A 16,268-nucleotide genomic window follows, 5' to 3' on the forward strand; every position below is an offset into this window, starting at 1 on the left:
CAAATTTAAAACTTCTTTTCCTTTTTTCTTAAAACCATGAGGATGGTTAAAAAAGGAAAGTTTTAAAACTTTTAAATTTTCTTTTAAATCATGTGGCCTAATTCAAATAAGGAAAGTTTTATATTTTAAAAACTCTCTTTTAAAACATGTAGTTTTCTACATAGAGAAGATTTTAAAAATTCAAAACACCCCTCCTATTTGAATTTATTATGGTCGGCCTCTACTTGCTTGGGCACCAAGCATAGTGCCGGCCCTTCTTGAGGAGATGGTGGTTGGCCCTTGGCTTGGTCACCAAGCCTTGGGTCGGCCTCTTCTTGGATACCAAGAAGGGCTTTATATGGGTGGGCTTGAGGCTTTATTGAGGCTACGACAAGGATCTAGAGGAGAAATTGGTTTTGGCCTTCCGATGAGCTTGAGTATCCCGTGTTCGCCCCAAACACACAACTCAAGTTCATCAATAATAACTTATTCCACTAGAGAGTTATTATTGCACTACCGCACCAATTCCAAATTATATTATGGGATCCTTTTTATCATGAGTGCGTTAGTCTCCCTGTGTTTAAGATAACAAATGTCCACTAATTAAGTAAGTTACTGACAACTCACTTAATTAATATCTAGCTCCAAGAGTAGTACCACTCAACCTCATTGTTATGTCAGACTAAGTCCACCTGCAGAGTTTAACATGACAATCCTTATGAGCTCCTCTTGGGGACATTCTCAACCTAGATTACTAGGACACAGTTTCCTTCTATAATCAACAACACATACTATAAGTAATATCATTTCTCAACTTATCGGGCCTATTGATTTATCAAGCTAAATCTCACCCTTTGATAAGTTAAAGAAATAAATACTAAATATATATGCTTGTTATTATATTAGGATTAAGAGCACACACTTCCATAATAACTAAGGTCTAGTTCTTTTATTAAGTCAGTATAAAAAGAACTTACCTAAAATGGTCCTACTCAATACACTTAGAGTGTACTAGTGTAATTTATTAGTCAAGATAAACTAATACATAATTACACTACGACTATTCCAATGGTTTGTTCCTTTCCATCTTAGTCGTGAGCAACTATTTATAATTTATAAAGAGCTGATAACATGATTTTCTGTGTGTGACACCACACATCATGTTATCTACAATATAAATTAATTAAACAACTACACTTAACAAATAAATGTATACATTTGACCAATATGATTCTTTTATTTCAAAAATAAATGTTTACATAAGCTAGGCTTTTAGTATACACTCTAACAGTTCTGCCTATCTCAGGGTCTAGAGGAAGAAGTTCTCCTACAAAGTTAGATCTTCGCATACACAAGAATAAGATAGCAAGATATGTTTACAAAAGAAAAGAAGAAAGAGACTAAATCCAAAGAAAAATAGAGAAAAGTTAGACAAAAAATGTTAGAATCAAAAATGCAGAATTAGAATTACAACAAAAAGAAATGACAAGAATATTATACAAGAAAGGAAAAACTTATGAAAACAAAATTCTAACAATTAGATTCAACTATGCAAATGAAAAGAAAAGTTATGTTATGTTTAGTCTAACTTAATTGATAATCTCTAATGTTATAGCGTAGTCTCCGGCAACGACGCCAAAAACTTGTTGACTCTCCGCAAGTGTACGGATATGTCGTAAGTAATAATAAAAGATATCGAATCCACAGGGACTAGAATAAGCACTAAAGACGTCTCAACGCGAGTAAGCTAAACAACCAATCAATTGATTTACAAAATCTTAGTGTAACTATGAAAAGTAAACAAAGAAATGAAAGAATAAGAAACAAGAATAAGGGCAATGATAAGGGTATGTTCTAAGAATTTTGGTTTCTTTGTAATGTTATTCAATGTAATGATCTACCAAATCTTATTCCTCAATTGTCCGTCATTTGTAGAAGGTTGTCGGTTCTCTCTTGCAATAGACAACCGACCTAGGACTGAAATATATCTAAATATGATCAATTAGGAATGAACCCTATGTTATCCTTACACAGGCTTACCTGTCACCTGTGTCCCTCGGAAAATCAACATAGAAATCCAATACTTCTCAACCTTATTAAGATATAAAGATTAATGCATCCAATCCATCTTGCCCTCTTGAAATACCTAATTTCCCTTTCAAGATTACCCCTCAAACGTCCTTACGCGGGCATGTTCCTATCATGAACGTCCCTCGGAAAATCGAATGAGAAACAATTCATACAAGATCCATAAGATATTCAAACATTCAATCAAGCATAGTAATTAAGCCCTAATCACAACAATCCACACAAGAAAGAATAGATACAAACAGGGCAAAATCATAGAAATAGGAATTTTGATAAATCCACAAGAGTTACATCAAATCTTCATTACAAATACTCCCTCCATCCTAGAACAAGAGATCTAATCCATGGAACAAGGAAAGAAATCTGAAGAATAAGAAAATACAAGCATCTTGTTCTCAAACCCAAGAAAGAAAGGGAAGCAAAGCTTATCTACGATGAAGAACCATCTTCGGATCCAATCTTCGATCTCCGGAGTCGAAACGATGAAGATCCGCCCTTAGATCGTCGAAAATCCCTCCAAGAAGGTGGAGGAACGCCCAAATCTTGAATTCCCCCTAAAAGGGAGAAAATCCCCTTTGAAATGAAGAAGAAACCTTTATATAGAGGGGGAAATTCGAGCGCCACATGGCCCCAGGACCTGGCCGTGTGTGGGCCACGGCCTGGCTCATTCCCCTCTCTTCCTGTCTCACACAGTCGTGTGTGAGACACGGTCATGTCTGGCTATACCACTGTACTCCTTGCACGACCGTGTAGATCCACACGGCCTGCATTACCTCTGGCTCTGGAGCTCCTGCATGGGCCGTGTGAAGCACACGGCCAAGGCATTCTTGGCCTCTGGAATCATTGCACGGGTCGTGTGTAGCACACGGCCAGGGCATTCTTCGGCTCTGGAGGGCTTGCACGACCGTATGTACACGGCCTAGCTTCCTCTGGCTTCTCATCTTGGCACGGTCGTGTGAGGTTCACACGGCCAAGGTCACTTCCTTTGCTGCTGCAATCACACGGGCAGTGATCCACACACGGCCTGGGCAACCTCCCATGGCAGGGTCGTGTGAGGTACAAGAATGGTGCCTTCCTCCTTTGCTTCGCTTGCAGATTTTCCCTTGAACACGAAACCTTCACCAAATTCGACTCCTGTGTACAGAAAATGCACAAAAGCAGATCTCCAAACAAAAAGAGTAAATATGCTAAAAGGAAAGCTAGAAGTACGAAAATACGTAGATAAATCATGTACAAAGTATGTGAATGTGCGTCAAAACATGCTAAACAAGTGTATACAATCTACGCACATCACCGTCCACCTCCAAGACTAGTCGTGTCTAAGATCCGAACAACTGAATAACAAAAAAAAGTACATCATTTGAAAAAAGGTGAGAGAGGATTTCATAGCACTCCCTCCTATATAAAATAATGATGTCAATATCTAGATGTACATGATTTTACTCTATATTACCTATTTTGCTACTCTAGCTTTTCTTTATCTCTAACATCTATTTGAACGTCGGAGGAGCCTTTGTTAAGGTCCTCTATCCCCTTTTAACTTGCTTTTAAGGGCAAGAAATCAATAGATTGAATGCCATTATAATCCTAATTGTCAACCTCTTTTTTGTTGACGGCCTTTCGTTCTGCAAGTGCCACTAATTTATTCGATCTCTTTTTGATCACCAATAAGCAATGACTCAAACACTATTACATTTGTGAGTTAATGTTGTAAACTCATCGAAGGTCGATGCGATCATTCTGACCACGTGTTCTGGAATATTTGTGGAGGAGCAAACTCATTGAGGAGGTGGTTATGTTGTCTCCTTATCCATGTGCCCCCTGCCCCGCACGCTTTCAACAGGCCATGTGGGTATAGCCTAATCAAAGGATAGACGAGGGAATGAAGTTGATACAGAGTGACCTTGAGAATAGACTAAGTCAAGATTCGATGTTGAGGCTTGGAGGGTGTCGACGACTAAGGTCGAGCCAAATGTGATGCTAGGATATGAGACTAATGCATAGAAGATGTCAGCGACTGAGATTGAGAGAATATGTTGGTGATTGAGGCTGAGATAGAGGCATTGAAGGTGAAACAATTGAGGCTAAGAGAGTATGTCAACGACTGAGGCTAAGATAGAGGCGATGCCAAGATTTGAGATGGGGGGAGTGGAGAGTGTTGATGACTGAGACCAAGACATGAAGGTATGTTGACAACTGAGACCAAGATTGAGAGCTAAGATGGAAGAGATGTTAGCAATTGAGATTGAGATTAAGACTAAGACTTAGACGGAGTTGGTGGCTGAGACTGGGAGGGTGTTAGGATCTGGAGCTTAGACGAAAGTGATGCTGGTGATTGAGACGGGGAGGGTGTCGAGATCTGAGCCTGAGATTAGAAGGTGTCAGGATCCTAAGCTACAACTGGGAAGTCGACAATTGAGACCGAGACTGAGAGGATGTCGAGATCTGAGCTTGATCAAATTTGAACCTTGGGGCGAGTGTGTTGAGTGAATTCTATTAGACCTGAATCCCTTTTAGGTTGGGTTTGACCCCTTATGAGTCAAATCTACCTTACCTTGACTTTGGCTGATAGCTCAATATGACTTTTGACCTCATGAGTTGTTGGAGGATTCCATCACATCATGTGGCATTGCCCCCATGAGCACAGTGCAACATTAAAATGTCAAGGTGGATTTCTAGAGCATCAGGGCTCAATCCTCAAATAGGACATGTGTGGGCGCTTAATTTAAAGGAAAAGACTTGTATTAAGGGATTCATAGTTCGAGTACTTAATTTTGAGGGTATGTGCAATCCTACAGTGATGCATGGCTGTCGACACTACTATGATCTTTTGGATTTACATGATGGGCGGATTAGGAGGAGGGTCTAGATTAACAAAAAAGTTATTTGAAAAAAAGACAGGAAAGCATTTCACGGCTCTCCCTCCTATATAAGAAAATGATGTCGATATCTAGAGGCATACATGATTAATGATTTTATAGTATTTTACCTATTTGCTACGTAGCTCTTCGTTACCTCTGACATCTAATTTGAACGTGAAAGACTTTGTTGAGGTCCATCTATTCCCTTCTAACATTCTTTTAAGCGTAGGACATCAATAGTTTAAATGTCATTCTAATTCCCCGTCCCCGACCGATTGGTTCGACCGTCTTTTCATACTGGTCCCATTTTGGATTCAACTCCTTGAACCCGGCTCCATGGCGGGCTTTAGGCATAGGTCATTAAGGCCTATACCTAGGGTCCCAATTTTTATTACGATCCATTATTTTTAAAATATTAAATATATTTTTCTGTACTTTTTAAAAAGAATAAAAAAAGAGGTACATGTGATAAAAGATTGCACAATCTCATTCCTTAAAAATTAGAGTTATTATTTTTAATATATTAAATATATTTTTATAATAAGGCCCACATGATTAAAGATTTACATGATCTCCATCTCTAATCAAAGCTTCGGATTAAGCAAAAATCTCATTATGGCTCCAATGGATAGAGTCATAAAGAGACTCTCTTGTTTTAACAAATTAAATTTATTTTTAATTATAGATGTTATTTTATAAGATCAAATCTATTCCTCTTCAATATCTCTCAATCCTAGTATTCTATTGTTAGTTTATTTTTCATTGGTGATGCTTTCTCCTTTGATTAATAATAACATGAATTAGAACTTTTTTATCTTATCCATACAATGTAAAATAAAAATTTTGGTTTTTTTTAGTTCCCCTCTTCCCCTTTTCCAACTCCCCCCTCTCTGTGTTTTTATTACTCATTGAGATTAGAGAAGAGAAATCACACCTAACACTAACACACTAATTCATGCTGCTGCTACTATGCTCCTTGATTAATTAAATTCAAATGTTGATGTACTCATCCATATTGTCTAATTGAAATGAAAAACTTTATTATTTTTGAGTAATAATGAGTTAGATATCTTTACCATTTCTTTTCCTTAATAGACATTAAGTTTAACTTTTATTTAGTTGTATTTATAGTCATAAATTGTTCGATTTTCTCTTTATCTCCATTCTATCATTTACAACGGTTCTGGTTTAGGTATAAAAAATATGATTTATTTTTTATTTTGCTCCATGCCTAAAAAAACTCACATTTAGTTCTTTATAAATGATAATGTTCTAAGGATTGTATTGAGTTTTGTCATTTAATGCATATATTATTTTTTTTGTGCTTCATGGATGATGATGAGTTGAGCATGAGAATATACTTTTTTTTTCTATTGTTATCCTATTTTATTGTTCTTATTTCATCAATTTTGTTTCGTTTTGTAAGGATGACTTTCTCCATCTTTTATTTAAGTAATTAGACATATTTCTATCTTTCTTTATTTTTAAACAATTTTAAATACACTTATTTTTAGCTAAGTGAATTGTAAATTTATTATATCCTTGAGGTATATTATTATATTTACTTTAAAGTCTATACTTCTCTTAATTAGGGTATTAAAATTTGAATATGAAAATTTAATTAATAATTTTACATTTTAAAAAGGGAGAAAAATAAATTTTAAATAAAAATATTCTTTAAATTAATATTTTAATTTGTTAAAAAAATTAAATCATCATTTTCCGATCTCAAATTTGAATGAAAAGGGTGAAGAAAATTTTTCTTTAGATAGTGTTACAGACCCCTTTTTTTTTTTTTTTTTTTTTTTTTTTTTCGCCTAAGGTCTCAAATATACTTAAGTCGGTCTTGCCCGGCTCGTGACGTGTCATGCTCGGCCGCCGTTGCTCAAAGCTGAGGGGAATATCTTGTACTTGGGCTCGGGTCCAGTCGGGTTTAAAACCGAAACCATATTCGATGAATGAGACTCGCGCTTCCTCGTTTCCGATCTCTGCTTCTCTCGCGACCGACGAGGATCTCCTCCGATGGAAGCCGGCGGCGGGGCAACACTGTCGGAGATCTACCAGAGCGCGCAGAGGTTGCTCCTCCGCGCGACCGGTGGGCTAGAGCGCCTGGAGCGGGAGCGGCTTGATTCCTCATCCTCCGCTACCTCCTTCTCTTATGCCTCCTCGTCGTCGATGCCCTCGATCGAGGATCCGGAGGATCTTGCGTCGGAGATCAAGAGGGATATCACCCAGATCCGTTCCCTCTGCGCCGAGATGGATCGCCTCTGGCGCTCGATTCCTGCCAGAGGCCAGCGCGATCTCTGGAGGAGGTATGAGATCTGATTGACAAACAATTTTTTTTCTCCCTTTGATTCCGAACTAGTTCTCCGGATTTTTATGTGGAATGTTTGTTATTCAATTTTCCATTTGTACCAGTTACTCAGTTAGGAAAAATTATAAGGCTGGATCTTAGGGTAAGTTGCTTACACTGATAGACGATTGGTTATTGAACTCTTTATAGTTTATTTAGATCGAGCGATTGAATATCCTCTCATAGGAGAGAAGCTCCATAACCCCCTTCTGCTGGTTCTAATTGAAACTTCTGTTAAAATGTATGGTCTTGTATGAAGAAATTAGTTTTCCAATTGACAACCAACTGATTTTGCATACAAATTTAAATGAAGTGGATGTATCTGAAGTGCTTGTGATTGGTAAATGAGCCTTAAATTTATGGAGTACTTGGTAAGGGAAAAAGCAGGACAGACCATGCTTTATATGCCATAATCTCAGGAAGTTGAAAAGAAGATTTATCATTTCAGAGAAATTACAATTGTCTATTTTATATTCATATCCTAACTATTATAACAAAGGATTGTGATCACACTTGAGAGGGAAGAACACTTGTGAACTTTAACTACAAACAAAACTCAAATTACAAAAGCATAGGGTAATAATTAGGTGAACTCAAAAGCTAGCATGATTGCAACTTCTGCATGCATAGCTTTAAACTTAGTGATGATAGTGAATGATTTTGTATAATTCAATTTGTAGTATGTAGTTGACTGAAGGTGCTTTGAAGCTAAGTCATATCAATTAAGGTGCCGAGGTCTTGAGTTCCAAGCTCTCCACCTTCATATGTGAATGCATGAGGAATCTCATATCTATCTTTTCTTTAAAAAAACAATTAAGGTGCAATTAATTTGATAATCAACAGAAAAGCTTAGGAAACAAAAATCCTTTCATAGTTGCTGGTACTTTAAAAAGAGACACATTGGTCTACCCTTCCATCAATAATACTTCAACTGCTATTACAATGTTGTATGGCAATAAAACTAATTAAATTAATGATAATGTTTAACTTGTCTCACAAATTTTCTCCTAGAACAATGGAAGAAATGAATCATAAAGCGGCTACAGTAGCTACTCTATTAGGACATGATGAGAAGATGAGCTCTGTAAGATAATAAAACCAATTTGTAGGATCAATGGTGGTGTGCGAGTAATTTTCATATAATGAACATGTCAAACAAGGTGAATAATGTTGGCAATCACAAAAAAGTTTTAGTCTAGTGCTAGTCATTAATTTGTAAAGAAAAGATGTCTCAGTCTTAGGTTTCACTATTTATTATGGTTTAGATGCATTCAAGCACTTTTCATAACAGCTCTTTCAACTTGCCATGTATCAAATGATTGATGATGTACAAGTTCAGTAGTGAGGTTCATAAACTAATTACTGTATCTGGCTTGTAGGTGCATGAACCAATACATTAATGTAGTTTGCTTATGTGTTTAGCTTATAGGTGAAACAAACTAGCTTCTTTTTTTTTTCTTTCCTTTTTAGCCATTTCATTATTAGTTAGAAATTTCTGATTTCTTCCTTATTTTGTGCTTGTGAAGAAAAGTAGAACAGGTAGCAGAAAAGGTGGATTCACTGAAAGAAAGTCTTGACAAGCACCTGTTTCGTCAACAAAAACGCATGCTGGAAGTCAAGGAGCGGGCAGATTTGCTGGCAAGAGCTGTAAGCGCTAGTAAATTCTTTAGATTCAACATCAAGTTCCTTCTATTATTTTGTGCACCTTTTGTACAAAAGTATACAAAACAAAATGCATGTTAGGCATAATATATAGTTTTCCTAAATATATTTTTCTCATATGCATTTGCTTATGTTGGATAACTTTGAGTGCTTACTGCAGAATGGGGACTCTGCGCATGTTCTGAGAATATTTGACGAGGAAGCACAGGCAATGGAATCTGCTCGAAACTCGTCAAAAATGCTGGAAGAAGCTTATGCCACCGGAGTTGCTGTACTGTCCAAGTATTCTGAGCAGAGGGATCGTTTGAAGGTGACCCAGTTCTTTCCAAACATTTTTATATATGGAAACTATGATGACTATGATGATCAGGCCTCTGCATTTGATTCATAGAAATAATTATTCAAAAAAAAATTATTTATGAATGCTGATTGGACAAGTCTATTGGGTTAGGCAGGCTGAGTAATCAAGTGTGCTGGTCAAATTTATAGGTCGGGCACGCTAGTCTAATCAGACGCCCCAGCTAGGCCAGTTGGGCAAGGTGTGTTGCTTGAGTTGGATGGGTTGGATAGATTAGATGGGCAGGGTTTGTTGGTTGAGTTGGACGTGCCAGATAGATTAGTTGGGCTGGACACATTGGCGAGTTGGTTGGATCAAGTGTTAGACTGGTCGGGTAAGACGGACTGATTGGATTGACCATGTGGATCAATTGAGTCAATCAAATTGAGCAGGCAAATCAGGTGGTTCGATCAAACAGGGTGAGTTGAATGAATCGTGTAGTTAGACCGAGAGGCAGGGCGAGTAGATTGATTGTGCTAGATTGATAGATCATGCGACTCGAACCCATGACCATCAGATCACATGCAGCAATTTTACCATTTTGCCGGGATTCCCCTTTAACAAAGAGGTTTCTATATGATACTTTCTGACCTAAATAAAATTTGATCATTTTTTGTTTTGTTTTTGAAACTTGCCCTCTGCTGATGTTGATAATTTGGGCAGAGAGCACAAAAGAAAGCCCTAGACATCCTGAACACCGTAGGGCTATCCAATACCGTGCTGAAGCTGATAGAGAGACGGCACCGAGTCGACAAACGGATTGCTTACACCGGCATGGTATTGACCATCGTCGTGGTTCTTGCATTCATGTGGTGGATTCACTGACGGATAATGTTCTTCAAAATGTGTCCTGAGCCTCTGTAATTCATTCTCCACACTAAATTGTCAACTGTAACTGCTTGCCTTATGAACTGTGCATTTTGATTTCAGTTTAACTATATAAGTAAATGACAATTAGTTTCCTCATGAGTTCAGTTACTTGCGTAGATAAACGATTACGGTGCGTGCGTGATTTACTATGCCGATTGCAAGTATGTTTATTCATTTTGACACTGCTTAGTTACCCTCTAAACTATTGTAATATTACATTGTTTTTTAATTGATTTGATTTTGTCGGTAAAGGTATTTTTGTGCAGTTCGGATCCTCTGTCCCTATTTCTCTCTGTTCCCATGTCCCACTGTCGATCGGACGGGTCAGATCACATCTCAATAATACTTTGTAAATCACGAGGATACTGCACACATCTTAAAGATGTCATGATGCATTGAGATGTAATCTAATCCGTCCGATCGGTAGTGGGATATGGGTACAGAGAAAAATGGGAACAGAGGATCTGAACTAATTTCTGTGTGACTTTATGGTTACAAAAGTCATGAAAATAATGTAAAATAAGATTGCATATAATAAATTCAAATGTGGTCCATTCTTTTTAGGATTTGGGGCCTATTATTTAATTTTATTTGATTCAAGTAATAAAAATGAATCATGTCATTACCTTTAAAGTAAGGTTTTATGTGATTTTGGAGTTAAAAAATATATTTTTTTTAACTTTTGTTTTTTAAAATGAATATTTTAAAAATTAAATTAAATAATATTAAGTTATATTTGTATTCTCTAATTGATTATCTATAATCACGCAATCAAAGTTGTTGGAGAATTATTATTATCATTTTAACCTTTATTTTTTATTAGTATTACCAAAATACTCTTATAGCTCGCCTCTTATCATTTTATTTGCACACTTTCATAAACATCTCCATTCCTTTCTCCATTGTTAACAATAATAAGAAAACTATGAGAATTTAAAAAGTAAATGGACAAATATTATCAAAATATTTTGATAACATAACACTCCTAAAGCTATCTACGAGGATAAAATAGTGACAACCCCATGGGCACAATGTAATAATAAGAAGTAGGACGATGTTTTATGTAACAAAGATTTAAAATTCACATCTTATACGTGTGTTGTTCGAACACTCGTAATATTAGACTGTCTACTAGAATCTATTTGTACTTTTTAAATTTATTACAGAATTGGTCAAAATTAATGGATTATATTTGTATTATTAAAAAAATGTGACAATAAAACTATAGAAGTGTGTTAAAAGTAGTGTAAGTATTAAGTATAGAGGGTAAAATAGGAATCTCATAGCTCATAATGAGTCTACAAGGGTGAGCAGGTTGTAATTTTAATTTATCAAATTAGAAGGGAATATATAGCATTAATCCGGGGTGCGAAGTGAAAATTCCTGTTGTTATTTATTGGGACTCGTATATTTTCGTCGGAGACGGCGAAAGGTCGGCCGGAGATCGAGCAAATGGCGAGCGAGAAGATGGGCGGCGGTTTGCGGACGTCTTACCAGCGGTTCCCGAAGGTCCACATCCGCGAGATGACGGACGACTACCTCAAGTTCGAGCTGCGCGACACCGACGCGAGCATCGCGAACGCCCTCCGCCGCGTCATGATCGCCGAGGTGCCCACCATCGCCATCGACCTCGTCGAGATCGAGATCAACTCCTCCGTGCTCAACGACGAGTTCATCTCCCACCGCCTCGGCCTCATCCCCCTCACCAGCGACGACGCCATGTCGATGCGCTTCTCCCGCGACTGTGACGCCTGCGACGGCGATGGCCAGTGCGAGTTCTGCTCCGTCGAGTTCTTCCTCAGTGTCCGATGCGACTCCGACCAGACGCTCGACGTCACCACCGCCGACCTCCAGAGCACCAACCCCCGCGTCTGCCCCGTCAATGTGACTATTGCGAGCGCTATGTCAAGCGATCGCGAGGGATGCGAGTCCTCCGAGCAAAAGTATCCATTTTCCTTGTGTAGTCTTGTTATCCTTTTATATTGCTTCTTGATTCCGGGTTTTAGTAGATGACGTCGTAAACCCTAAATAAACCCTAGACCTCAGCTTGTTTCATCATAGTTAACCTGAATCCCTAAGAATAATTTGAACAATTTCTATTGGTGCCGAGTACTAGCTCCCTTTCACTTCCCTGAATGATCTGCCATGGGATTCTCAAACTTCGAGTCTTGTTACCGTAACTCTATTCCGCCAGCCATTTCTTATTGTACCACCAAAGTAATTCCTTTTAATGTTTTTTTATTCAGAGTGAAACAAAGAGCAGTAACAGAACTAGGTTAATTGAATTTGCTCCTCAACTCTTGTCGCCAGTGTCTTCCATGAATTTGAATCTTCTGCTAGTTAGGCACACTATCCGCTGACATGCTGTTTTTTGCTTATTCACTGTTACCCTGGCTGTGAGCTAGTTGTTTATATGTTATAAAAGTATGTCTAGATAGAAATAATTAGCTAGCTACCCTTAGCAGAAATGTATTAAATACAAAATATCATAAATTGGATATGTTAAGGCTCTAGCAAAAAAGAATCAAGTGATATCATTGGTAATGTAATCCATGTTATATACTAGAGGCAGGTCTAGATTAGTTGACACTTTCATTTGACAAATAACAATGTTTTCCATTGACAGATTAGTTTGTTTCACTATTAGCTCGAGTAGATTTTCTTGTTGATTATACCTTGTAGTTCAGTAGGTGCAGCAACATTGATTATATCATGTGGAAAAAAAGTGATTCGCTTGCCCTCACCACCCCCGCTAACCCGCCCCTAGGCTAACACAGAGGAGGTAAATCACGGGTGGCTACTAGCCATTAGTGTAGGTGGCCAAGGCATAGGGAAAGGCATGTTCGGACATTGTTGGGTGGGGCCCACCCTAAACAGTTGTTTTCTTAGTCATCTATTAATTACCAGCTTGCTTGTATTTCATCTTGATCCCTGTACAACCTTGTGTACTGGCTACTGTTTTTGTCATTTTCTTTAATGTCAGATGTGAATCATGTAGCCTCATGCAAGAATAGATGTTTATTTAATCAAGGTGGCTCTATTTTGTCAGTTCATCTAATGTTTTCCTGTCTGAAAATTGGTGCAATTTCTGTTTTCTTTTTTGGTAAAAGATATCGATATATTTGTTGTGTCTTAGCCCTCTCTTCACTAGAGGAGAATTTGATCACTGCATATCTGATAGACTTGCAATCCTCTGTTATCTTGCTTGACTCAGTCTCTCTAGCTTGTCTATAAACTTTAATGTAATCAGATGTTTGTATTTGTGTCCATGGAGCCAAACTACCTTCTCAATTTTCCAAAGAGCTCTGTGTAAATGCATATTGAATACAGTGTTTCTGATTGATGTAGTGAACTTTTGGAACTTAAAGGTACAAGGAAACTTATGTATGCCACCATATCACTGTCTCATTTAAAAATAAAATATGGTTCTTTTCAACTTCCAAATGGTAGTCTTATCAAATTGGTTCCTTCGATCATATCTTTGTTTACTTCTTGAAGCTAATCTACCTACCAATTACCTTAGCTGTCTATGGTCATGATATCTTGTTGTTATCTTCCAAGCCTGATGGTTGTGAATTTGATACTAGGGGCATACTCATTGTGAAATTACACCGTGGGCAAGAGCTAAGACTTCGAGCTATTGCTAGAAAAGGGATTGGCAAGGATCACGCCAAATGGTCACCTGCTGCAACTGTTGCATTTATGTATGAGCCACAGATCCATATAAATGAGGAATTGATGGAAACATTGACGCTTGAAGAGAAACAAGCCTGGGTTGAGAGCAGCCCTACAAAAGTTTTTGTCATTGATCCAAATACTCAACAGGTTTGTCCAATTGTTAGTTTCCCAAAGTTTGTGTTTGTTCCTCCGAGGAATTTTTCATATTGTTGTGGTTCTCATTGCTCTTTATAATCTTCAAAACAGGAGCTTTTATCTACTCTTGAATTTGTAGAAGTATATGGTCTCAAAAATATTTCAGTGATCCTACTGTTTTATATTGGTGATCTTGCTTTTTTAATTGTTAATGTCGACTCTATCTTTAAAGGGACTAATTATTCATGAATTAATGAAGCTGGTGCTCTGTTTTTTAGTTTCTTTGATAATAATTGAAAAAAAAAAGAATTTCTTCTCATTACGATCTTGCTCGATATTATCACTCACATCAGGCTGGATAATTTAGTACCTTGTTTTGTAGCAATTTTCAGTATTTCCTGGTCACTCAAAGCGTCATATATATATTGTAGATTCCAACCAATACCACTTGAAAAGTCAAACCAATTTTGAATTTATGGTATATTAGAGTGAGTTGTGGCTTCACCACAGCACTATTCACACTGAATAGCAGCACGAATGCCACATGACTATAATTGTGTGATAGCTGGTGTTCTTTTTGCTACCAAATTATCGCAAATTACAGCCTTCTTTGGAGTTCTAACCTGAACATAAATGTTGGTATGCTAATCCTTGGTTATTTAAATCCACCAGCTTGGCTTCATCACAAAGATTGTGTTTAATAAACTGTTCATTTTGGTTAAGTGCTTTCTACAAAACTGGTAACAGTTCAGTTTTCTGCTTTTTCTATGAAAACATTATGGTGAAAATTTTCGATTTTGTTACCTGTGGCTTTATACATTGTAGTGTTAAAATATAAAATTACGCACACAATTTTACCTCTTGCTTAAATGACATGTGCTCTGCAAGTATATTCTTTCATAACACCGGTAACAGTGCATCTTTGGTGAGAGGGTTTTATGATCTAGGCATTTGGCGTAACAAATGAGTAGTGGCAGTCCTAGAATGTAAGGCTTAAGATGGATGCATAAAACTTAAATGCCTCAAGTAAAGTTGATTGTTATCGGTCTGGCTAAGTTTCAGCAATACATTTGTGGTTTACCATTGTAATTGATAACACGATCTTGGTTTGAAAATATTCACCACCTGGACATGCCAATCAACTTGGAGAGAATGTGACATGTCATTAATTTTAAATAGAACCCTAAGACAGCAGTCAGCAGTGAAAATGCCAAATTCTGGTAACTATGATTCTCTTTCATAAAGAGACAAAGCAATTCCTTAATCTGTTAATACATTTATGAACAAGTAAAGAAGGTCGGGCAGGTTGGATAGACCGATTAGGTGTGGCAGGCCAGGCAAGTTGACCAATCCGGTTGGGCATGGCCTGACCGGCTGAATGAGTCAAATAAAAGGATTGGGTTGGTCAGGCCAGTGGTTCAGCCAGGTAGGTTGGGCTTAGTAGGTGGATGAATCGAAAAAAATATTTCATGTAGGAGTATTTTATCTTTGTAAAAGGTATTTCTTGTCTATTTCTAATATATTTGAAATACTTATTCCTCGTCTATGTTATTCTGTAATCCAAATTGAGGAAGAATTGTTTCTACTCTATTTGTCTATTCCATTCCATCTACCAATCAAATCCTAAATGAATCAGCCTGTTTATAAATTTGGAGTTTCTCAAAAAAGAGACGAGAGATTTGTAGAATTGAACAATTGAACTGATAGCATTTGATAAGTTACTTACAGCTCTGAACATATTTATCGTTTGCCCGAACGATATCACTAAAGAAGACTTGGCACTGATAGTTCTAGACTTGTTGATATGTAGTTTGGCTTTTTGTTGTCAATATCAGGTGGAAGTTAACGACCCAGAGGCCTATACATACGATGATGAAGTCCTCAAGAAAGCGGAAGCTATGGGGAAACCAGGCCTCATCGAGATTTTTCCTAAAGAAAACAGTTTCATATTCACCGTTGAATCAACCGGTGCCATCAAGGCTTCACAGATGCTCCTCAATGCGATCAACGTTCTGAAGCAGAAGTTGGATGACATCCGCTGCTCGCATGATGATGCATCCGACATGAACGAACTAACTTCACACCTGGGAATTCAGTCGATCTAGCTGTACTCTCCATGGTACTATTTTGCGAAAACTTATGAAAGGGTAAATCAATAGACTGTTTTGTGCCTTTTGGCACTAGAATCCTTCAAACTTTCTTTTATATAATGTATGTGTTATTGGGTTGTTATATTGAAGTGTGTAGCTAACTATAAATTGTTGAGACTAACACGACATGAGGAGTATGATGAGGATTCAAAGTG

The 16,268-nt window shown here is 37.4% G+C and overlaps 2 protein-coding genes across 2 annotated transcripts; both read left to right on the top strand.

The window, feature by feature from the left end:
• The first annotated feature begins 6,865 nt into the window (after window positions 1-6,865).
• Window positions 6,866-10,254, top strand: LOC122035159 (membrin-11-like). The gene is made up of 4 exons (XM_042594556.1): window positions 6,866-7,240; window positions 8,808-8,928; window positions 9,104-9,253; window positions 9,944-10,254. Exons 1-4 carry the CDS (start codon window positions 6,951-6,953, stop codon window positions 10,103-10,105), a joined length of 723 nt encoding a protein of 240 aa, XP_042450490.1. The 5' UTR covers window positions 6,866-6,950; the 3' UTR covers window positions 10,106-10,254.
• Window positions 10,255-11,574: 1,320 nt separating this feature from the next.
• Window positions 11,575-16,268, top strand: LOC122033436 (DNA-directed RNA polymerases II, IV and V subunit 3-like). The gene is made up of 3 exons (XM_042592453.1): window positions 11,575-12,093; window positions 13,738-13,975; window positions 15,799-16,268. Exons 1-3 carry the CDS (start codon window positions 11,603-11,605, stop codon window positions 16,066-16,068), a joined length of 999 nt encoding a protein of 332 aa, XP_042448387.1. The 5' UTR covers window positions 11,575-11,602; the 3' UTR covers window positions 16,069-16,268.

The sequence above is a fragment of the Zingiber officinale genome, chromosome 11B (assembly GCF_018446385.1).
Source record: "Zingiber officinale cultivar Zhangliang chromosome 11B, Zo_v1.1, whole genome shotgun sequence".
NCBI lineage: Eukaryota > Viridiplantae > Streptophyta > Magnoliopsida > Zingiberales > Zingiberaceae > Zingiber > Zingiber officinale.